This window comes from Nilaparvata lugens, chromosome 1 (genome assembly GCF_014356525.2).
Source record: "Nilaparvata lugens isolate BPH chromosome 1, ASM1435652v1, whole genome shotgun sequence".
Classification (NCBI taxonomy): Eukaryota; Metazoa; Arthropoda; class Insecta; order Hemiptera; family Delphacidae; genus Nilaparvata; species Nilaparvata lugens.
In genome coordinates this window covers 98083674-98108127 of record NC_052504.1, presented here as the reverse complement: position 1 = coordinate 98108127, position 24454 = coordinate 98083674, and the positions used below count along the sequence as shown (strand labels likewise).

At 35.8% G+C, this 24454-nt stretch overlaps 2 protein-coding genes across 2 annotated transcripts; one reads left to right on the top strand and one right to left on the bottom strand.

Moving 5' to 3' along the window:
• Positions 1-1184: 1184 nt before the first annotated feature.
• On the bottom strand, positions 1185-17864 carry LOC111056034 (protein BCCIP homolog). Its single transcript, XM_039419735.1, has 6 exons — positions 17372-17864; positions 13039-13194; positions 11400-11498; positions 9147-9331; positions 3796-3973; positions 1185-1377 (listed from the first exon to the last, which is right to left on the bottom strand). Exons 1-6 carry the CDS (start codon positions 17474-17476, stop codon positions 1201-1203), a joined length of 900 nt encoding a protein of 299 aa, XP_039275669.1. The 5' UTR covers positions 17477-17864; the 3' UTR covers positions 1185-1200.
• On the top strand, positions 17758-20820 carry LOC111056032 (transcription factor BTF3 homolog 4). Its single transcript, XM_022343350.2, has 2 exons — positions 17758-18833; positions 20511-20820. The coding sequence occupies exon 1, from the start codon at positions 18254-18256 to the stop codon at positions 18803-18805; it is 552 nt and encodes a 183-aa protein (XP_022199042.1). The 5' UTR covers positions 17758-18253; the 3' UTR covers positions 18806-18833; positions 20511-20820.
• The last annotated feature ends 3634 nt before the right edge of the window (positions 20821-24454 follow it).

Here is a 24454-nt window from a genome sequence, read left to right as displayed (position 1 = left end):
CGTTTGAATTAAATTTCAAAAAACTAGAAAATTAAACACAAAATAAAAGTGAAAATAGAGTAAAGTTTCAGTTATTCTGAATTATTTATAAATGTTCAATTTCGTCAAGGAAAAGCGTTTCCAATTATAGAAATGAGAAAATAAAAACTGCGACTACTGTTATAAAAACTGCGACTACGCCCCATTTTGGAAAGCTAATTTTCTGACTCCAGCTGTTTAAAGTCTAGAACTTGGCCAAATCCCGAGCTCGGAAACCGGCCCTAACTGTTTTTACTTTCCTTGCCCTATTACCATAGGTAAGGAAAGTATTGCTTTCCGAAAAAATTAAGGTACCCCAATTTCTATATATTTCTAGGTCCCCTGAGTCCAAAAAAGTGGTTTTTGGGTATTGGTCTGTATGTGTGTGTGTATGAGTATGAGTGTATGTGCGTCTGTGTACACGATATCTCATCTCCCAATTAACGGAATGACTTGAAATTTTGGAACTTAAGGTCCTTTCACTATAAGGATCCGACACGAACAATTTCGATCAAATGCAATTCAAGATGGCGGCTAAAATGTTGTCAAAAACAGGATTTTTCGCGATTTTCTCAAAAACGGCTCCAACGATTTTGATCAAATTCATACCAAAAATAGTCATTGATAAGCTCTATCAACTGCCACAAGTCCCATATCTGTTAAATTTCAGGAGCTCCGTCTCATCTATGCAAAGTTTGATTTTAGATTCTCAATTATCAGGCTTCAGACTCAATTTAAACAAAAAAATTCGAGTGGAAAGATTGAGCATGAAAATCTCTACAATTAATGTTCAGTAACATTTTCACCTAAAATTGAAAATAAGCTCGAAATTCGATAAAATGTGATTATCCAATTGCAAACTGTTAGCAACTGTTGATGCTATTAAATCATTCACTATGAAGAGTTAGCAGACCTCGAGTGTCTCCATAGTTATTGTCCTGTCACCAGCTGGCTCAGATCTTTGAAAAGTAGACTTGGGATGCGCGTGTGCACTAGCGTTAGGTGATAAATTTCCATCACGGCAAGGAAAGTTGTGTGAGTGCGCCACACCAGATTTTTTCTTTTCCGATCATTGTATTGTTTGTGATAACCTAATAAATAAACTGTTTTTGACAGTGGATGGGGACACTAAAGCTTTGAAAAATCAAATAAAAAAGCGAACAAAATAGAATTGCACTGCGTTTATTTGGTGGGCGTGACAAAGTCTTTGATTTTGTCGATGATTCTCTCGAGTTTGTCGGCCGATATGACAAGCACTCGCCGATATGGCTTGAGCACTCTGTCGTCCTCCATCCAGTCTCCACTCAGCGCAGAGTCGCTCTCGTTTCGAACACTGAACTCAAAGCGGCAATCTGCCTCCTGTCACAAACAAAACCAACAAATTATTGTCATCTATTTTCAGCTTTTCAAGTACCATGGGCCTTATCTATTTTGGAGACTAATATATTCTAAAATACAATTTTACTGTAGTTAACTGTATTCTACTGCATTAACTATAGTTACTGTATTCTGTAAAACTATTCTACTTTAGTAGACTAACCATTATTTTTAACCGTTATTAAACTAATAATTACCACAATATCAACTTCTCAACTACACAAAAAAGTTATTAAACTCATTTTCCAGTCCCTATCATTTTAATGATGTACTTATTGTAAGAATCTATACAAATAAAAATGAAGCCTCAAATTTTGCACCGAATTTGATGATTTTTTTTAGTTTTGTTCGTTATGTTCAGGACCAGGTTTATGGCCTATCAAATTTATAATCCGACTTCAGCGTCTCCAGTGCGTCTTTCAACAATGAAGAATTAATAATTGATTAACAAAATAAATCATCTTCATTATACAAATTTACTATGACATTATTGAAAAATATAATTTCTTGCTTAATAAAATACAATTGATTATTTTAAACGAGAATGAACAGTAAATATTACAGCAATAAACCTGTACCAGATACCGTCTATAGAAGGCAATGACATGACAGAAGATCGGCAACGTTGTTCTCCTATCTTTTTTCACTGCCATTATAACGTGAACCTCACAATAGCTAAACTAAGCTGGGTGTGTAATGACCTTTAGGGCATTCACCGATGACAAATTGCTAGACATTTATTTTCTATTTCATTTATTATTTTGACCAGAACGAAAATGACGTTTAGGCTAATTGGAAAATTTAAAATTTTTTCATCAAAAGCAATAATCTATTTTTTGTCTCAGCTTTTCAAGTACCATGGGGCCTGTGGCTCAAAAATAAAGTTGACTTCAAAATTTCGGATGGCCAAATCGTCTGCCCGGGGGGGTAATGTGGCGATTCATCTGATTGCCACCTGTAATGTTTTCAACTGTTTGTTTATCACTTGTAACAGTTTATTTCAATATTTATCCAGAGTTCAATTTGGTCATTCCAACATTAAAAATATTTAATCATTCATCTAGTTTCATTTAATCAATTTCAACATAGGAAATCAACAAATTAAATTCCTATAGGCCTTATCTTTTTTGGAGACACATGTATTCTAAAATACAATTTAACTGTATTCTACTGTATTATAGTTGGCCAAACGAAAATGGGTCCCTCAAGGTCAAAGCTTGCTCTTGACACCACCACCCGTCTCTACCAACACTGTTGCCACTTTGTACTAAGGGTGGCTAGTAAGAGAGAAAAGTGAATGTGTGTGTGAGAGAGGGTGTGATAGTGAAGTATTGTTATTGTGGGGAGTATTGTTTGTTGTCTCTGTCCAAAGCCTGGATGAAGTGTGATGGGAATCAAATGAGAATTCATGCAAATTGAAAAATGCAGAGTGAAGTGGGCACTACAAGAATATTGACTGAAATAAATAAAATTACATCACTCCACTTCCAATTGATTATTATAAAAGTCTTCAAGTAACCTTTATGAGGTAATAGCTCAGTTTATAAATAGTTGCATTTATAAAGAAAAATCTAATCATCATTATAAAATTGGATTTCTTGATGTCATGACTCAAGAAAGAGTTATACATTATACATAACAATATTCTTTCCTTCATTTCATGATGTTGAAGAATATAGCGGATGATGGGATGAGGTAACGGGGGATTTTATTGTTCTAACTTCAAAGAATGACACAATAGAACTTTTGAACCTGACGTGCTCAAAGAATTTGTGACAGGTAGTGACGGAAAAGAGGAAGAGGGAAGGTATGAGAAGGAAAGAGCGATGTTCAGGTTGTAGAAATATAGTCAATGTATATAGACTGGTCGAGTGAGGGGTGGCCACCAGTGGCAACATTGCAGTGGCCTTGAGAGACCCATTTTCGCTTGGTCAACTATAACAATAGTTACTGTATTCTGTAATACTATTTTACTTTAGTAGAGGCTTTTGTTACTAACACATTTCCTTTGATCTTTATCAACTCTCGATGGATAACATACATCTTGTTAATAACAAGGAATTTTCTGTTAAAAACACGAGTTATCAACTTTTGTCAAGAGAAAAAACAAGTTGACAGCTTTTTATTAATAACTCATGTTATCAACTCCGGTGTAAACGAAACTTAACATGATGTTATTGACTCTTGTAATTAACATCAGTTGATAACAAAAATGTTGAAAACTTGTGTTATTAACTCCGGTGTAAACGCAGCTTTATAATTATTTTTAACCGTTATTAAACTCATTCTCCACTCCCTATCATTTTAATGATGTATATGTGTAGAATAAAGAATAATATACAGTATATAATATATTATATACAGTATTTCAAAATAAATATTACTGTCATTTTTCTTTACCTGATCAAACAGTTCTTCCTCGGGATTGGTCCATATAATTTCGGGCTCAGCGTTCTTGTTCTTGCCCTTCTTCTTTTTCTTCTTCTCAGTGGCGTCTTCTTTGTACAGTTTGCAAATGATGATGATGTAGGAGAAGTTGAAATTCAATTTCTTTTCCTTGGCTCTCTGTATTTCTTTCCTGCAAAAATGGTAGAGAAATTAAAAATATCTGGTGTGGTACACTCACACAACTTTCCTTGCTCATTGAACTGTGAGCCTCATTCTTAAACGAGAATAATTTAGAGGAATAACATAATGACGATTGGCGGCAACATATTTGAAACTACGATCAGACTACTGTATATGTGTATATATAATTGTTTTCAGAGTACATTTTCCTTTGTGTAAATTGTGGAATTCGATGATTTTTTTTAAAAGTCGTCAAAACAGCTGTTCTACAAATAAAAATCTCAACTATGTGTTCTTTTTATAAACTGCTCTACCTACCTACCTCATACACGAGGGAGTTTACAAAGTCCATTTCTCAAGGATGGGGTGGACCCCATTAGTTTCCCAGGAAAAAGACTCATGTCAGTTGATAGGGCTTATAAATAGCTAACCATGGTATAAATTTGAAGAGAATCGTTAGAGCCGTTTTCGAGAAAACCATGAAAAACATGTTTTTTTAGTAATTATCCGCCATTTTTCTCAAGAATATTACGGAGCTCCTGCAATTTTCCCAGAAATGAGACTCATGTCAGTTGATAGGGCTTATAAGTAGCTATCCATAGTATAAATTTGAAGAAAATCATTAGAGCCGTATCGAGAAAACCGTGAAAAACATGGTTTTTTAGTAATTATCCGCCATTTTTTCCGCCATCTTGAATTGAATTTTATTGAATTTCTTACTGTCGGGTCCTCATGGTATAAGGACCTTAAGTTTGAAATTTCAAGTCAATCGGTTAATTAGGAATGGAGTTATCGTGTTCACAGACATACACACATACACACACACACACACACACACCAATACACAAAAATCATGTTTTTGGACTCAGGGGACCTTGAAACGTATAGAAAACTTCAAATTAGTGTACCTTAATTTTTGTTTGGAAAGCAATACTTCTTGCCTTACCTATGGTAGTAGGGCAAGGAAAGTAAAAAGTTAAGCTGGGTTTTCGTTTGTGCGTAAAAGCCGTCGTCGACCACGACAGGGAGAGAATCTCAGATTGAGTAGATTTGTCTACATAACCTAAAAGATTATGTCCAATCATGTTTTAATAGGGCAGGTTGAGCTTATACTTTTAAATGACAATTATGTTGATATTATTAGAAATGTTTGACAAAATAATGAAAAGTTATTTGATAAGCTGTTTTAGCACAAATTAAATTTGGGGAATATGAATGTCAACAATTCGACTGAGTCATTGTCAATATTGTAGAACCGTTCCATAATTGAATAAAAACACAAATCTGTTGTCAAATTCTACACTTTTTTATTTGGTACACGACCAAGGTTTCGTGACCACACCGGTCATGTACCTTGGTCGTGTACTAAATGAAACAGTGTAGAATTTGCCAACAGATTTGTGTTTTTATTCATTAATGTCAACAATGCTTGTCGTCGTCGACTGCGGAAATTTACGCAGAATCGAAAATGCACCTAACATTAGTAGACGAAATTCCGTTTAATGGAACTACAGTATAATATAAAAAGGAGTGTATGCTATAGTGAGGTCCACGTTATAATGGCAGTATTTGATTAACATTGGTGTTGCTATCCTAGATCATTCGACAAAGCAGATAGCGCTATCCTTCTCTAGCTCCGCAATGTTGCCAGATCGTTTTTTAACAATGTAGAAATATAATTAATTAACAAAATATTTTATTTATGATGAATAATTCTATAGTCTGATTTTTACTCTAATATTGGCGTATGAAGGAGGCTCCTTTTTCCTTTTATATTATCCTTGAAATGCAAAATTTCCAAAATCCTTGTATATACGTCGACGCGCAATTAAAAAAGGAACATACCTGTCAAATTTCATGAAAATCTATTACCGCGTTTCGCCGTAAATGCGCAACATATAAACATTTCAACATTCAAACATTTAAACATTAAGAGAAATGCCAAACCGTCGACTTGAATCTTAGACCTCACTTCGCTCGGTCAATAATAATTTATATTGTATGAATGCAATGATGCACTTTTGTACAATGATTCAACTTTGGCGCTCATAAAGAGTTCAAAAGCGTCGGACAAACGAACAAATTATTATGAATCTAATTGGAAATTTCCTTCTCTTTCAAAGCATATCCTGAGAATTATATTTCTGACATAGTTTTCTATGGTGAGAAAGTGGATCCCAGTGAGATTCATTGTTGTTTAAAGGCTCTTTAATTATTTTATTCTTCTCAATAATGAATGAAGTCGTCTCCTTCCTCACGGTAGCGCTTCAAAAATTGTTCACAGCATTCCAATCGACGCTGTTTATTCTCGTCTGTCAGACGGCATGGCACCCATCACCCATCGTGCACAGATTTTATGGTGTCCCAACTGTTCAATAATGAAGCCGACACGCTCCTTAGATATTCCAACTTTTTTTGCGATATGCTGTTAAGTGTGTTGATTCGCCAGTCATTTTTAATCAGGCCATCGACAAGTTTACGATGATTATCGTCTGCGGCAGTGATTGGACGTCAGCTGCGTGTTTCGTCAACAATTAAGACTTTTCCAGGTTGGCAATCTCGAAATTTTATAACTCATCGATCCATGGTAGACCTATCAACAGTATCGTCACAATAAACAGCCTTTCAACGATGATAAATCTCACCAGGATTCACTTTCTCAGCAGTTAAAAATTCAATAACAGCGCGTTTTTTAATTCGCGTTAACCTTCCGGCAGTCGCGCTCTTGTAAAAAGTACAACAGTGTCAGTTCTTTTGCTGCACAAAACTATTGAATGGGGTGATGTCAGTGAATCAGTCACCTATGCATTCCAAAACTTTCTCCCCATCACTCCACTGAGTTGCAGTATCAACCGAGCAGAGGTTCAGTCTTTAGGTGCCATTTAGTCGCGACAGTGCATAAGTATGATAGGGAAAGACTGTATACGGGGACTGTAAACAAACCAATAACACAGAATTGATGACTTTGCTTGGTGTACCTTATTGGACTACGAAATGGTAATCATCCAAATGTTTATAGGCGTAAAATAATCTAATGAGATGGGAATAGTAATTATACAATTAATTATGTTTTGACAGTAAACAGAGCACATACTTCTAGGAAAATTGGATGTTGTAAAAATTACAACACGCGACTGCTCGTGTGATTGAGTAGGGCGCGACTACCGGAAGGTTAACATAACACCAGAAGACGACGTTATTCTTTCACTAACCAAACCAAGCTGGATTAACGCAACTTCTTCAAACTACACAGCCGTGTAGAGGATAAAAAGAACTTCCACATGCCACCAGGCTCGCTTCTGGGGGTTATTTGGTTTGTTCTCAAATTCAAATTTCATTCATTCAAACTCACAATATTTACAATCAAAATCAATAAGAAAAACAAAAACACACAGCTCATTAAGATAAAAAAATAATTAATAAAATAATAATACTGGTATGTTTTATTGGAGAGAAATTCGTGAATTGGAATGAAAAATACTACTTGCCGGAAGTATACAATACTCCACGTTTGCAATAGGAATGAATATCACTTTAATTAATTTTAAATTCATAAATAAATGGAGAAAGAAAAAGAAGAGAGAAAGAAAATACTATCAACCATTCACTCTCACATTCACTCACCTTGCACACATTCCAATAACAGCTCATCTTCCTAATGCTTATTGCAAGCCACCAATATTACATTTAAACTACGAAATAACATTGAATAAGGATTCTAAATGGTCAGGCATAAGACCTCTGAGCCATCTAAGAATTCTTTTTTTTTTTGAAAACAAGTTGATTGTGAATCCTCTTGATTTCAATCGGGATGTTATTAAAACACTTGGGGCCAAGAAATACAAACGATTTCTGGAAACAAGTGGTATATGATTTGGGAAGTCTCAGTAAATCAGCTGTCACTTTCCTAGTTTGATAGCTGGGGACATCCCTGACCACCGTTTCTAGACATTACATAGAACATATACAGGACCTTGATCTAAGAGGCAAACATCCAAGACACTGAAATAGAGGAAAAGAATGTTCATATCTACCCTTTCTTTTTATAGCACGGACTATCGATTTCTACAAGCATGTGTGCATTACTTATCAGCCTTCCCTTAGTAGGAACAAGCGCGGTTGCCAAGTAGACAAAACAGGCTCAGTCGGTGCAATTCTTCCAGAGAGGAGATATTTTTACTTTCCTTGCCCTATTACAATAGGTAAGGAAAGTATTGCTTTCCGAAAAAAATTAAGGTACCCCAATTTCTAAATTTCTATACGTTTCTAATTTTGAAATTTCTAAATTTCAAGGTCACCTGAGTCCAAAAAAGTGATTTTTGGGTATTGGTCTGTATATGTATGTGCGTCTGTGTACACGATATTATCTCATCTCCCAATTAACGGAATAACTTGAAATTCGGAACTTAAGGTCCTTACACTATAAGGATCCGACACGAACAATTTCGATCAAATGCAATACAAGATGGCGGCTGAAATGGCGAAAATGTTGTCAAAAACAGGGTTTTTCGCGATTTTCTCGAAAACGGCTCCAACGATTTTGATCAAACTTATACCTAAAAATAGTCATTGATAAGCTCTATCAACTGCCACAAGTCACATATCTGTAAAAATTTCAGGAGCTCCGCCCCATCTATGCAGTTTGATTTTAGGTTCCCAATTATCGGGCTTTAGATACAATTTTAACAAAAAATTTCAAGTGGAAAAGATTGAGCATGAAAATATCTACAATTAATGTTTAGTAACATTTTCACCGAAAATTGAAAATAAGCTCGAAATTCGAGATAATATGATTATTCAATTGCAAACTGTTGGCAACTGTTGATTCTATTGAATCAAGATTCAAGATTCTTTATTGTCAGAACAACTTTACATTGCATGAGCACGTCAAAAAACAATAACAATAATACAACACTTGTGAAATAAAAGATAAATTATGATATAAAATTAAGCATATTGAAAATATTAAGCATAGTGAAAATCATTCAAATATGAAGAGATAGCAGACTTCGTGTGTCTCCAGCGTTATTGTCCTGTCACCAGCTTGAATAGTAGACTTGGGATATGGATCTTGGAATAGTAGACTTGAGATGCGCGTGAACTCTAGTGTCAGGTGATGAATTTTCATAACGGCAAGGAAAGTTGTGTGAATGCGCCACACCAGATTTGTAGTATCTACTTACACTAGGCTCTCGAGGAGCGGCACAGCGATCTGCGCGGGAAAGTTGATGAACCGTTCGTTGATGAGCAGACCGACTGTGTTGGTGTCGGACAGCATGGCGCGCACATACGCGTTGCTCTGATCAGTGCCGTGTTCCGCGCACATCTCACGCAGTAGGGTGCGCAACTGATCCACGCACTCGTAGTGCTGCAACACAACAATCAAGCAATCAATCAATCTGTCATCAAATTGTAATCTATCAATCAATCATCGGTTTTTATATGTCAAGTTTCCTTCAATTCAAGTTTTCTTCCATAAGTGTAAACTAATCCTTAAATTTATGAGTAGAATAGAATAGAATAATGATTTATTGACATAAACAAAACAATACACACTTTTCAAATATAAATTAAATAATAAGCTTGGCTTCTAAGCCGTCAGCTGAAGATAGAGTTTCATAATTATTTAGTTATGCATATGTTTCAATCATACATTAGTGACTATAGTATTATTTAAAGTTATACAGTTTAAACAAAATTTCATCAGAATTTAATAAAAGAAACATATTATGAGACTAAAACTATGATTGATATTAAATTTAGAGAAAATCTCAAAACAAAGCACAATGCGAATGATCAATTATTGAAATTATCTACTAAAAAACAATCGGTATTTCTATGCGTCCCTACAATATAATGCTAAGTTCTTCCAATTTTTGCCATTCATAAAGTCCTTGAATTTAAAAATCTATGAGTATATTATTTGAGTAGGTAAGTTGTGCCATAGAAAAACACCTATAGTGAGGAATGACATTGTTTGATTCAATTTTTTAATTCAAAAGTTGTTCATTTCATAAGTTGTATACAAGCGAAACCGTGGTACAGCATAAAAATAAGAATACACTTTCAGCACCACAGAAATGACAGCGATATACAAATATATATTAAAAAATATATACTCTCGCAGAGGCATTACTGCCTGTGTGCGAGAATGAGTCTAAGGTAGGAATAGGCATATATATTTTTTTTGCAGTACTTGCATGGATCGGTTAAGCTTGTTGACATTTTTAATAAAAATAATGACACTACACCCCCCCCCCCTACTAAGAAAGGAACTACATTCCTCCCACCTATCCCTATGCCACCCCCTAGAAATCCAAGAAATCCTTTCCAGCCTCCCGATAAGTATAGTGAGGTCCACGCTATAATGACAGTGGATAAAGATAGAAGAATAGCGATGCCGATTCTCTGCATTAATTAATTATATTTCTACACTGTAAAAAAATACAAGGATAGCAAAACCAAAGTTGATCAAATACTGTCATTATAACGTGGACCTCACTATAGCAAGGTATTGCTATCCTTGTCTATCATTCAGCAAAGCGGATAGCGCTCTCTTTCTTGCTTTGCTCTGTTGCCAGATCGTCCTTTAACAATGTGGAATTAATAATTAATTAACAAAATATTTAATCTTAGATATTAAAATTCATTATGAAATTATTGAAGAATATAATTGATTATTTTAAACGAGAATGAACAGTTAATATTACATCAATAAACCTGTATCAGCTACAGTCTGTAGAAGGCATTGACAAGACAGGATCGGCAACGTTTTTCTCCTATCTTTCTCCACAGCCATTATAACGTGGGCCTCACTATAAGACGTTGATTTTCCAAATTTCAAGCTCATTTCTTGTTAACTCAAGCCGATTACTTTCCTCTACTGTCTACTATTACTGTTTTGGCCGGGTGAGAGTGTAAGAACGGCACAGTATGAGAGACTACCAGCGTCACATAGCTTCACGAAAAATAACTACTAGGACTAGGGTGAATCGTTGGAGTAAACCTAAGTGATAATGCGCCGGTCTAATAATCAAGAGAACCAGAGTACGAATCTCTACCGGGGCAAATATTTTTGACCACAGCACAATCACATAGATACGGCCACCCCGTCTTTTGGAGGAGACGATAAGCCGTCGGTCCCGACTACCTAAAAAGTAGTCGTCATCTCTCATCTCTCTCACTCATTACCCACGCACAAGTATAAGTGCTTATGTGGGCAACACCCTCAGTATTATTATTATTACTATTATCTATCAGTTTGAGTTGACATTGAAATTTGTTTAAAAAATGACCTATACCATGGGATATCTTCTTATGCTATCTTTTCTTTTTGGTTGTGATGAATGAAGTTCAGGTGTAGTGTGCGTGTATATCTGGTGAGTGTGTGTGTGTGTGTGTGTGTGTGTGTTAATCTTTCATTGATGAGTACTTACTTGTTTGTCGGTTATGTTGATTATTGATGTAACTCCATAGACATCATTGGGATCAACCTCATCATCATCATCACCACTATCCTCGTCAATCTCGCTTTGCTGAAAAAAAAATTAAAACATTTTTGAATTAATTAAATTGAATTAATAAAAAAGTGATTTTTAAATCTTTTGTTTTGCTATCGAACACATATATCTATAAAATATATCCTAAACGAGCAATTTCTGTTTATATGGCCTTGGCCTTCTATATGGTCAGTAGTGTTGCTGTCCTTGTCTATCATGCAACAAAGCAGATAGCGCTATCTCTATCTAGCTTTGCAATGTTGTCAGTTTGCCAGAAATATTTCATTTTTACTTTTGACAGTGACTGTACAAATGTAAACATACAATTCTTAGCCGCCATTTCTTTTTCTTCATTCTACCAAAATACTTCAGTACAGGCAGTATATGAGAAACACAAATCCTATACTATTAAACGAGCAATTTCTGTTTATATGTTTGGATGTTTAGATGTTTATATGTTTGTATTTCACCGGATCTCGAAAACGGCTCTAAGATTCTCACGAAATTCAGAACATAGTAGGTTTATAATAAAAAAATTCGATTGCACTAGGTCTCATCCCTGGGAAAACTCGCCGAAGGACATTAAAAGGATAATTATTACTCATCCTTGGGAAAACAGCTGATAATAATTATCTCGTCGTCTGTTGATGATGGAAGTGAGTGAGCGAGTTCATGTGTGTGAGACTGTGTCAAAATTATGACTCAGCTGTTGAACTTGTGTAATCATTCAATCAGGTACTTAGTGCCGGTTGCAAAAAAAAGCCGGGCTATTAACAATACTTTCATCTTTTTGAAATAGTCTTCTCTGATTTGGTTCACGTAAAATTAATCAGGCTTGGAGGAGCTTTGGACATATCAATGTCCATTCTTCGGAAAGAATATTAAAAATATCCTCCCCACTAACTCTCCAAACGTTAATTTCATTAATTAAACTAAGGATTTATTTATTAATAGAAAAATTGTAAAAGTTTTAATTAATATAATTATATAGGTAGATAAGATCATATTATTGATTAATAAAATGAAGTAGGCTGAAAGTAGATCAGGGTTATCAACTTTCAGTAATATACAGGAGTATGCAGTGGATAATTAAAATGACATGAGTTTATATATATATATATATATATATATATATATATATATATATAGTTCATTCTATAACAGGTTTAAAGGTTCATATAGGTGGGATGGGTGAGGGATGGTTGTCATGTGATCGTTCTAGGGCCGGACAGTTTCAGTCATTTGTTCCAAAAGATGTTTTTTTAAAGTCGAGCTTCATCCTCTCCTCTCCAAGGAGAGAAGCGTGGAGTGGAGAGAAGTGAGAAGGAAGGCGCAGGAAAGAGAAAGATGAAGGGCTCTCGTAAACCTCAACACCTAACGGTAAAAGAGGATTGACTAAGTGAGTACAATCAGATAGATACGGCCACCCCGTCTTTCGGAGGAGCCGATAAGACGTCGGTCCCGTCTTTCTAAAAAGTAGTCGTCATCTCTCATCATCATCCCTCTCACTCATTACCCACACACAGAGCTTATGTGGGCATTACCCTCAATATTATTATTTTAATCTCCGGTTTACCTTGATCACGCTACCGATGTAATTCTGCTCTATGATCAGGTTCGTAAGATCGGAGAGATTGACGTGGGCTTTCAAGAAGAGTTGATGCAACAGTTGTCGAATTCCATGGAAGTCAGAGTCGATAGGATTACGACCTTCGAAGTCCACTTGGATTTCCTGCAAGTGAAAAAGTGGAATAAAAATGTGCAAGCTTCCAAATCATAGGTAACGGAATAAAGAGACATCATCGTTGGGATAAAAGTTTAGGCTACATGGGATGTCAACATGAGTAGGCTTTTAAATATTGAGAAAGTAGTAGCATAAACGAAAAATCTGGTGTGGCGCACTCACACAACTTTCCTTGCCGTTATGAAAATCTATCACCTGACGCTAGTGTTCACGCGCATCTCAAGTCTACTAATCAAAGATCTAAGCCAGCTGGTGACAGGTGAATAAGGCTGGAGACACACTAGGTCTGCTATCTCTTCATAGTGAATGATTCAATAGAATCAACACTTGCCAACAGTTTGCAATTGAATAATCACATTTTCTCGAATTTCGAGCTTATTTTCAATTTCATGTGAAAATGTTACTGGACATTAATTGTAGAGATTTTCATGCTCAATCTTTTCCACTTGGAATTTTCCGTTTAAATTATATCTGAGACCTTATAATTGGAAATCTATCAGACTTTGCATAGATGGGGCGGAGCTCCTGAAATTTTTACAGTTATGGGACTTGTGGCAGTTGATATAGCTTATCAATGACTATTTTAGGTATAAATTTGATCAAAATCGTTGGAGCCGTTTTCGAGAAAATCGCAAAAAAAACGGTTTTTGGCAACATTTTCGCCATTTCAGCCGCCATCTTGAACTTCAATTGTTCGTGTCGGATCCTTATATTGTAAGGACCTTAAGTTCCGAATTTCAAGTCATTCCGTTAATTGGGAGATGAGATATCGTGTACACAGACACACATACACTCATACACACACACACACCACACACACACACACACACACACACACACACACACACACACACACACACACACACACAGACCAATACCCAAAAACTACTTTTTTGGACTCAGGGTACCTTGAAACGTATAGAAATTTAGAAATAGGGGTACCTTAATTTTTTCGGAAAGCAATACTTTCCTTGCCCTATTACCATAGGTAAGGAAAGTAAAAATAGCATAAGTAGATATCCCATGGTATAGGTCATTAATGTTCCAAATTTCAAACCAATTCTTGTTAACTCAAGCCGACTACAGTCTATTATTACTGTTTTGGCCGGGTGAGTGTTAGAATTGATTGATTGATTGATTGAGTACTTTATTTATGTAGATTACAATATATACTGGCTTATACACTTATATACAATAGCTTACAATACAGCAAAGTTATAGATGAATTTACATAATATAGACTAAGAAAATAACTATTGAACTGTATATGATATGAAAAAGCAATTTTTAATATAATAACTATAGATAATAATCATATTGTTATGCATCTACATAAATTGGCGGAGCTTTGGACATATCAATGTCCATTCTTTGGGAAGAATATTAAAAATATCCTCCCCACTAACTCTCTACCAAAACGTTAATTTCGTTATTTAAACTAAGGATTTATTTATTAATGGAAATATTGTAAAAGTTTTAATCAATATGAATATTGAAGAGAAAAAAAAACAGAAAATTGATAAAGTAAAATAATTATATAGGTAGATAAGATCAATAATTGATTAATAAAATGAAGTAGGCTGAAAGTAGATCGGGGTTATCAAATTTCAGTAATATACAGCAGTATGCAGTGGATAATTGAAATAACATGAGTTTATATAATATATATATATATACAATTCGTTCTATAAAGGTGCGTACAGACTTTCGTTCCGCTCCAAGACCGAACGTCACTCCAGCAGAGCGATTGATGATCGACCGGCGAGCAACAATGGTTCGACCGGGGAACGCGAGAAGATCTACCATCTTCCGTAACGTTCATGATCGGTGCGAGTAGAGAGCGGAGGCGGAGCGATTGCTGTGCGATGGTGGTACGTGGGCGGTACGAGGGAGGAGCGTGCTCGGTGCGGGTTGGAAGCACGAGTATGTGTACGCAGCTTTACATGGTTTAAAGGTTTATATTGGTGGAATGGGTGAGGGATGGTTGTCATGTGATTGTTCTAGGGCCGGACAGTTTCAGTCATTTGTTCCAAAATATGTTTTTTTAAAGTCAGGTTGAAGCTCGCTCGGCTCTCGATAGACCTGATAGAAACAGGAAGTGTATTCCATGCACGACAGGCACTGACTAAGAAGGATTTTGTGAAAATAGTAGTTCGATGATTGGGTATCCTTAAAGTACTTTCTCCGGTTCTAGTATGTGAAGCATCTATCCTCCTACCTTCAGAGACAAATTTGAAATCATCTTTAAAATAGTTCGGATTACCGTATTTCAAGATATCTCTAACAAGCTTAACTATTCGAAAAAGCCTCTGATCGGGAAGCTTCAATGTTGAACTAGCAATGTGGGCTGGGGTGATATGATCATGGCGTTGGAGAGAGTAGACGAAACGTAGACAATAATTTTGGCAACGCTGTAGTTTATCATTCAGAGTGACTTGCATATCATTAAGAACAGAATTACAATACATTAAATGTGGGAAGATGAGAGATTGAACCAATAATAATTTAATGTTTCTAGGGAGGATATCGTGCATTTTCTTCAATGCATGCATGGCTGAGAATACCTTTTTACAAGTTTTGTTCACTTGTTCTGACCAGTCAAGAGTATTATTCATAAGAATGGCAGAGTATGAGAGACTACCAGCGCCACATAGCACCACGAAAAATAACAAGTAGGATTACCGGCTTGAATTAACAGTGAAATTTGGAACATGGACGCCCTAAAGGTATTTAGATGAAAACGGTAGGTGTTTCGAAGTGTGTGCGCAGTAGCCAGCCAGCTAGATTGCGTCATAGCCACCAACCGAGGTTTTCAACACCTATTGGCAATTTATGAAACTTATTCGTTAAAGACAGATGATTGGATATAAAATGACGTCAGCTACACCGGAAACTTAGCAGAAACATGAGCGTGACACGTCCTACCGTCTTATTCTATATACCATGGGATATCATCTTATGCAATCTTTTCTCTATGGTACAGTAGTGCCACAATATATAATTTCTCATCAGGGACATACTGCATATAGCATATTGTCCTTCAATGTACATTTTTAACGTAATTTTTGTTATGTGATATTTTCTTTTAAATTATGACAAGTCACATCTGACCCTTCCACATGCTGGCCCATAAAGCATAATATAATAGCTTATATAATCAGGGACAAGGCCATTCCTGGGTAGATCGCGTCAGTCAAATTAATTTTTAACATGAAAATACTTCAAACAGACCATACTTTATTGATCAAAGTGATTGTATCACAGATCACAAATATTTTCATTGGTAAAATAAAATTATTGAAATCAATTAGACAAGGAAGGCCTGAAACAAGGACTTTATAAATGTATGTGTTTTGATGACGATATATCTAGCGTAGCGTCCTCAGCTTGTCAACACAGAAGTACGCGTGAACTGGGAGTGTGAACATACACTAAATATCGGAACACCTTTTTCTATTAAGTTACGTAGTTTATCAACTGGTTTGTAGTTTCTTTAAAGTATAAGAGTGGCAAATGAAATGACCAGAACAATAAATAAGCAAGAACTTATGCTCTTGTAATAGGCTACTCAAATATATGACAGTTGGAAATAAGCTATAAACGTTTAAAAACATAAAGGTGCGATTCCTTTGCGACGACTCAAGACGCGTGATTAGAGCCATAGCGGTTAGAGCACATAACCTATAAATTCATCAGATTCGATGACTCATTGATTGGATCTTTATGTTCTATGAACGCTATGGCAGTTAAATGAAAGAGATGAACTGGAGTGTTGGCTACTATGTTGCTTTTACAATATTTATATCTAATGAATCATTGAATCTAATGAATGTATAGGTTATGGGCTCTAGCCGCGGTCGACTAGCGCTCGTCGAATTTGGCCTTCATTGGGTCTAAATGTAGATGCGGCATAAGGGATTGTACCTTAATGGTAAGAGAGTCAGTGCAGTTAATGAAATTATTTTTCAAATTTTAGAAAAAGAAAATAAAGTTTCATGACATTGTGCTATGTTATCTATAGCATTGTGATAGCTTATAACTTCCGTGTAGCTGTAAGTTATGTACCAACTCCAGTAACTGGACAACGCTAATAGATATCATATAGAAGAATATTATCATGATTCAACGGACACATAAGTAATAAATAAAGGGCAAAGAATCTTACTTCATGTGGCTGCGTTTCCATTGCATTATCGTCAGACAATCCATCACTTGAGGTTTCATCTCTGACCGATACATCAACAGCACGTTTCTTATGTGAGCCGGACATCGCAAAACCTTGCTATTTATACGTTAGTACAGAGAGAAGAATGATTTGTAGTAGGAACACTGCCTATTTTACAGAAGAATAACAAAAAAAAAAGAATACTTTATTAGATTAACAGCTTTATAAACGCATGGCACATTACTTGTCAAATAGAAAAATTATAACCTCAATCTCAGAAGAAAGAGAAACCAAGAATGCAAGAAGGAAGAAGGATAGTCGATTGTCGACTTATGAAATAGAGTCGATAAAGTGTACGATTTTAAAAGAGTATCGATCAATAGTAATTTTATATAGTAAATTTAAATCCAATTGTTGGTTTTCCTGAAAAGTTTTCATAGGCTATCAATAATTTGTCTCCTTAAAGTTATTGAAAATATTGAATAGAATTGATTGATCAGTTTTATATTTCTCTTTTTACAGTTTTTTCAATTGAATAGCTTCTTGTGATGTTCATGAGATGAGCACAAATTTTCTTCCTTTTCCAAACAAAAAGTAATATAATTTTATATTGTTTTGATAGAAAGTTATTTTCATCATCTCAAATTTCATACAACTGAAATGAACTAATATTATGAGTGGTGAGGTTGGTCAAATTGAAACACGGCATCCATTTTCTATTACACTCTTTCTACTTTTGGTGAGAGAACACGTGTGTACCATAATTTTGTTTTTATGATAATCTAGTGTAAATGAGTTTATTTCATCTATCAAATATAGTTTTTATCGTATATTAATTTTGTTCAAGTGTTAGCGTCGCGTTTCTGTGAGCCCTTCTTTAAAATGAACCAAGAAAAATTGAAAAAACTTCAAGCCCAGGTGCGCATTGGAGGGAAAGGAACACCCCGAAGAAAGAAGAAGGTTGTGCATGCTACTGCCGCTACCGACGACAAGAAATTACAAAGTTCATTGAAAAAACTATCCGTAAACACTATTCCGGGTATCGAAGAGGTTAACATGATCAAGGATGACGGTACGGTAATTCATTTCAACAACCCCAAAGCTCAGGCCTCATTGGCCGCCAATACGTTTGCGATCACCGGTCACGGTGAAAACAAGCCGATCACAGAAATGATCCCCGGTATCCTCAACCAGTTGGGCCCCGAAGGATTAACTCAGCTGAAACGTTTGGCTAAAACTGTAGCCAGCAACGCCAGCGGCGGTAAGGCTACCATCGAAGAAGACGATGAAGTCCCTGAGTTGGTGGAGAACTTCGACGAGCCCAGCAAGGAGGAGGTACCTGTCAGTATTGCCCCCGAGAAGGATGCGTCTGGCGAAGGCAAGGAGAACACCGCACCAGTCACTGATGCTGAATCTAAAGAAAAGTCGAACTAGGCTTATCATCAACTGGGATCCGACTGAGGTTAGTTATCAGAAAATATTCAATCAATTTCTACTTATTTGTCTCCCAAATGCAAAAATATCCATTGGTAAAAGTACTTTGTCGCCTCGGGTTAGGAAACTTCCGGGTAAGACAAAGGATGGATAATCTTTCTAATAACTCTTGCTATAGACTGAATGTTTTAAAATAAGAATCAGTTCATGCCCAGGTTATATAAAAATATAACACATAATCAAAATGACAATCACAGGACAACAATTCAAGCAATTAAATCTTGTGCCGATTGAATTACGCTATTCGATGTAGAAGTAAGGTTATGAAATCCATGAACCTTGTTCTTTGTTTGTAAAGATTTATTGCCTGTTGAAGCACGACCAACCTAAAATTACCTACATCGGCATGTTATTTGGTGTTTTTAAAGATTTACTAATGATGCTAGTCTACAAGTGTTCATGATTATGCTGAATCACTATGCCAAGGTCACATTAAATAAAGTATGTTTAAAGATTGTACATTTTGCAGTTAGAAGAGTTTTATCTACTTGCATAGAAAAACCAATCAAAAAAAGCAGTCTTCTCAGAAAAACCTTTGTTTATTGGTTTTTGTAGAATTTAATTATGATTAAAATTAACATAAAAATACAACATCAACGTCTTATTCTTTTATCTACCAAGAAAGTAAATCTTGTTTAATGTAGGCTATTATTTTGAAATGCCTTATGGACGAAAATTACAAATAGGCTAATATCATAGCCTCCTCTAATACGGGTATTATGTATAATACAGGAATTAGAAGTGGCTATGCTAATATAATGCATGACTAAACAGATCTTTGACTAAAACTTTTCTTGAAATTTGATTCAATTTTTCTATTTCGGATAATGTGTAATCTCTTGCCTAAGCATGGGAGATTTGATCATTAATGATTCTCCAACCTATGCATGGTTGTAAATTTGCAGTAGTCGATCATCATCTATTGAAAGAATTTAAGTGATTATTCACTAGCAATTTAGCAAGTTGTTTGAACAACATTGGTTTATGCGCTCTGAAACAAAATGAGCAGCAATCAGGTGACGAACGCGGTCAAACGGCCTCCTGGCAGGAGCAGCTAACATAGGAAGTGGAGATTTGATGATATGATCAAACATCCATGCCTCCGGCGGGGCTCAAACCGACAAACCAGATGGTGCTAAAAGTAGATTGCTTTTTAGTAGACTGAAAGTCTAAATGCTCCTGACCATTAGACCAACCTACTTTCAAAAAACGCGTTTTAACCGTTATTTAGTCATCGTTATACTCTGTCCAAATTGGCATGAGCTCTGAAGGATTAGGCCGACCCTCCTACGACTCACACACATAAGCGCAGTCTCCTTTTGTGTTTGTGAGTAAAGGGACGGTCTGCCTACCTGTATACTAAGTAGTATACATAGTTTATCAAAGGCGCAGGTAGGCCGGGCGTGTGAGCCTGCGCGTGGGTCAGCGAGGGTCGGCTTAATCTTTTAGCGCTCATGTCGGTTTGGACACAGTATAATTTTTTTCAATATAACCAATAGTGTTATTTTTTATCAAGTAAAAATAATAATTATTGCTTGTTGTGTCCTGTATATTTGCAAAAAGGGCATTCCAATTGTTTTATTTTATTTGTGTAGTTTGTTGTCATCATGTTTTTAATTGTTGTCGTTTTTTCTTTGTGTTGCAGCTCTCAGTGATATAAACGCAGTTGGTCTGGCAATACGACGCTACTACTAGGACCTTGAGAGCAAACCTTCGCAGTCACCTTCTTCTTGAAAACTTTATCCTTTTCAGAAGCAGTGAACGAACTCCACTCGTTCATTCATAATATTATGTAAATTTACAACCACGATTGACAATTATTGTTTTATCAAATATAACTGTAGATGGGCTACAGTTCTGTTGTTTTTTATTGATTCAATAATAATCCGTCGGCTTCATATTTGATTTTATGACTGAAGATTTAGACAGATTAACAATAAAGCTGTTGTAATCAATTGGGATTTGATTTTATTCGAATGCTCTTTCTATTGGATTTAATTGCCCACACAAAAGTCAAAGTGGGACAAATTTATTTTGTCTGTTTTTCTTCAGTGCTACTCATTTAACCAAAACATGTTATGACTAGATCATTTTAAAAGGGTTACGTAGATTTCTAATTTTATTTAAATTTATTTTGTTTCGAGAATGAATTTCAATGTGCAAATTGAAATATTACCATAGAGAAACGATTGCATAAGTAGAGATCCCATGGTATAGGGCGTTTATGTCGCAACTTTTAATGTTATCTCAAGCCGATATTTCACGTAGTTCTTTCCCATGCAGCTGTGTGACACTGGTAGTCTCTCAAATTGTGCCGTTCATCCACTCTCACCCCAACAAAACAGTAAAAATTAACAATAATCAACAGTAATCGGCTTGAGATAACAGTAAAAGTTGCGACATAAACGCCCTATACCATGGGATATCTACTTATGCTTTACGCTATTGTTTCTCTATGATATTACTCAGTGTTGAGTGTAACAGTCGTTTCCCCAATGTGTTGTCTGTAGAGACAAAGAGAGAAAACATAAGAAGATATCCCATGCTATAGGACGTTTATGTTCCAAATCTCAATGTTAACTCAAGCCGATAATCCTAGTAGTTCTATTTCGAGAAGCAATGTGACGCTACTACTTTTTCATACTGTGCCGTTCTTACGCTCTCACCCGGCCAGAATAGTAATACTTGTAGTTCTGTGAACAATAGACCTCACGCAGTTTTCTCATACACAAGTATCTGGTGTCACTTGTTTACCGGCTTCTCCAGACATCTGAGAAAGTAGTATTTCATACTGTTGAACTCTATCCCCAACAAAACAGTACCATAGAGGAATAACAGCGTGAGTAGATATAGGGCGTTTATATCGCAACTTTTACTGTTATCTCAAGCCCAAAGTCAACGTAGTTCTTTCCCATGATGCTATGTGACGCTGGTAGTCTTTCATATTGTACCGTTCATACACTGTCACCCCGCCAAAACATTAAAAATCTACAATAATCGGCTTGAGATAACAGTAAAAGTTGCGACATAAAACGCCCAATACCAAGGGATATCTACTTACGCTATTGTTTCTCTATGACAGTACCTAATAGATAGTAGTCAACAGTAATCGGTTTGAGTTGACAAAAAGTCGGCCTTTTATATATTATTTTTATCGGCCTTTTAATATATTCCTATGCTATCTTTTCTCCATGGTACGGAATAAGCTGCGTACACATATTCGCGCTTCCAACCCGCACAGAGCACGCTCCTCCCTCGTACCACCATCGAACCACAGTCGCTCCGCCCACACACCCATCATGAACGTTACGGAAGATGTTCGATCTTCTCGCGTTCCCCGGTCGAACCACTGTTGCTGCCCGGTCGATCATCAATCGCTCTGCTGGAGTGACGTTCGGTTGCGGAGCAGAGCGAAAGTCTGTACGCACCTACAGACTAACTTTTCAGCTGAGCACTTCTATTTATGCTGAGTTTTTGCACAGAAATAAAATTCCATTTTACCACCGTGGATGGCGTTAAATGGCCTAATTTTCCTGTGTTTAAGTACCTGTTTCCGAGCTCGGGATTTAGCTAAGTTCTAGACTTTAGACAGCTGGAGACAGAAAATTGGCTTTCCAAAACGGGGCGTAGTCGCAGTCCACCTTTAAATTATTGAATTTCGAAAAACTAGAAAATTGAGCTCAAAATAAAATAAAGAGAAAATAGTGTAAAGTTTCAGATATTTTGAATTATTCATGAATGTTTAATACCTTCTGCTTCATCCATTATCCACATCTGTGGGATCGATGGCGTCTTAGAGTTCGATTTCAATATACACAATAACACAAAAACTATTCAGATAGCAGGTAAAACAGTGACCACTTCTTTAAAAAGTTTCATTTCGTCATGGAAAAACGTTTACAATTATAGAAATGAGAAAATAAAGATTGTCATACTGTAAAAACTATGACCACGCCCCCTTACGGAAAGCCAATTTTCTGACTCGAGCTGTTCAAAGTCTAGAACTAAGCTAAATCCCGAGCTCGGAAACCGGCCCTAAATGTTATCAGATTTTTGTGAAAATAGAATAAGTTACTGAAATTGACACAATAGCCTTGAACATTTTCTCAAAGACCAATTATTGTATTCTTTCTGAGAATACAATCATAGAGAAACGATAGCATAAAGTAGATATCCCATGGTATAGCAAATAGAAATATAGAAATAGAAATAGAAATTTCTTTATTGACATAAGACATTTAACAAAATGCATGGTCAATCGTCACATATACATATATATCCATACATACATACACATATACATATAAAGATACATAAATATACACATACATATAATATTAAACAAAAAATTCAAAGCACAGAAACAATACGATTCCACAGTACAAAGTAATTTACAAACCCATTTTCACAATTCATACATACGAAAATCAATTTCATAAAATTCAGCCACTGTATAAATGCATTCTTGCTGCAGGATAAATTTAACAGTTTTTTTGAAACTCATACAAGAAAGGCTTCTAATAGATAGTGGCAAGAAATTGTACAATTTTACTCCAATAAACAGCCAGCTTTTTTGTGATCGTGAATACCTGAGGTATTCAGTTCTTATGTTATTTCTGTGCCTCGTATTATGATTATGGACTTCAGTGCCAGTAGCCAAATCCCCTTTATACGTATGTATATAGAGAAGCAGGCTCATAACATAGACGGACGGCAGAGTCAACAGCTTAAGTTTTTTGAAAAGAGGCCTACAATGAGATCTTTGGTTTTCATTCATTATTATTCTTACTGCCCTTTTCTGAAGCCTAAAAATCTCAATGGACCTACTGCAATTTCCCCATACAATGATTCCATAAGACAACAATGAGAATATCTGAGCATAATAAACATTTAACAAAACGTCAACATCAACAACTCCACGCAATCTTCTTAACATATAAAGGCCTTTAGATAATTTCTTACTTAGGGACTCCACGTGCGAGAACCAATTCAGTCTGTTATCAATATATATACCTAGGAACTTTAGTGATTCAATACTGCTTGGTAACCTATTATTATAACTAAAACTAATATCACAGGTTTTATCTATATTGAGTGTAAGATGATTTGCTGAGCACCAATCAGTCACAATATTTGTACTATTTACAAGTAGGTGATCTAACTCTAATGTGGTATTAGCTTTTATTTTTAAACCCAGGTCATCTGCAAACAAGAAACCCTCTCTGGTAGCACAATCAACATTTGAAGGTAAGTCATTTATATAAACTATGAATAATAGTGGTCCTAGTATGGATCCCTGAGGAACACCATACAGTACATCATTGCCACTGGACAGAAATCCAGATTGAAACACAAACTGACTCCTCCCCTCTAAGTAAGATTTAATCACTCTAACAGACTGAATTTCCAAACCATAATATTCCAATTTTCTTAATAACAGATCATGGTGGACTGTATCGAACGCACGACTCATATCAAATGATCTGAAAGTAACAAGAAACCTACTCTCAAGATCCATTACAACTTGATTTGTTAATTTCTGCACAGCCTTACTTGTGCTACACTGTTTTCTGAAGCCAAATTGCTTAT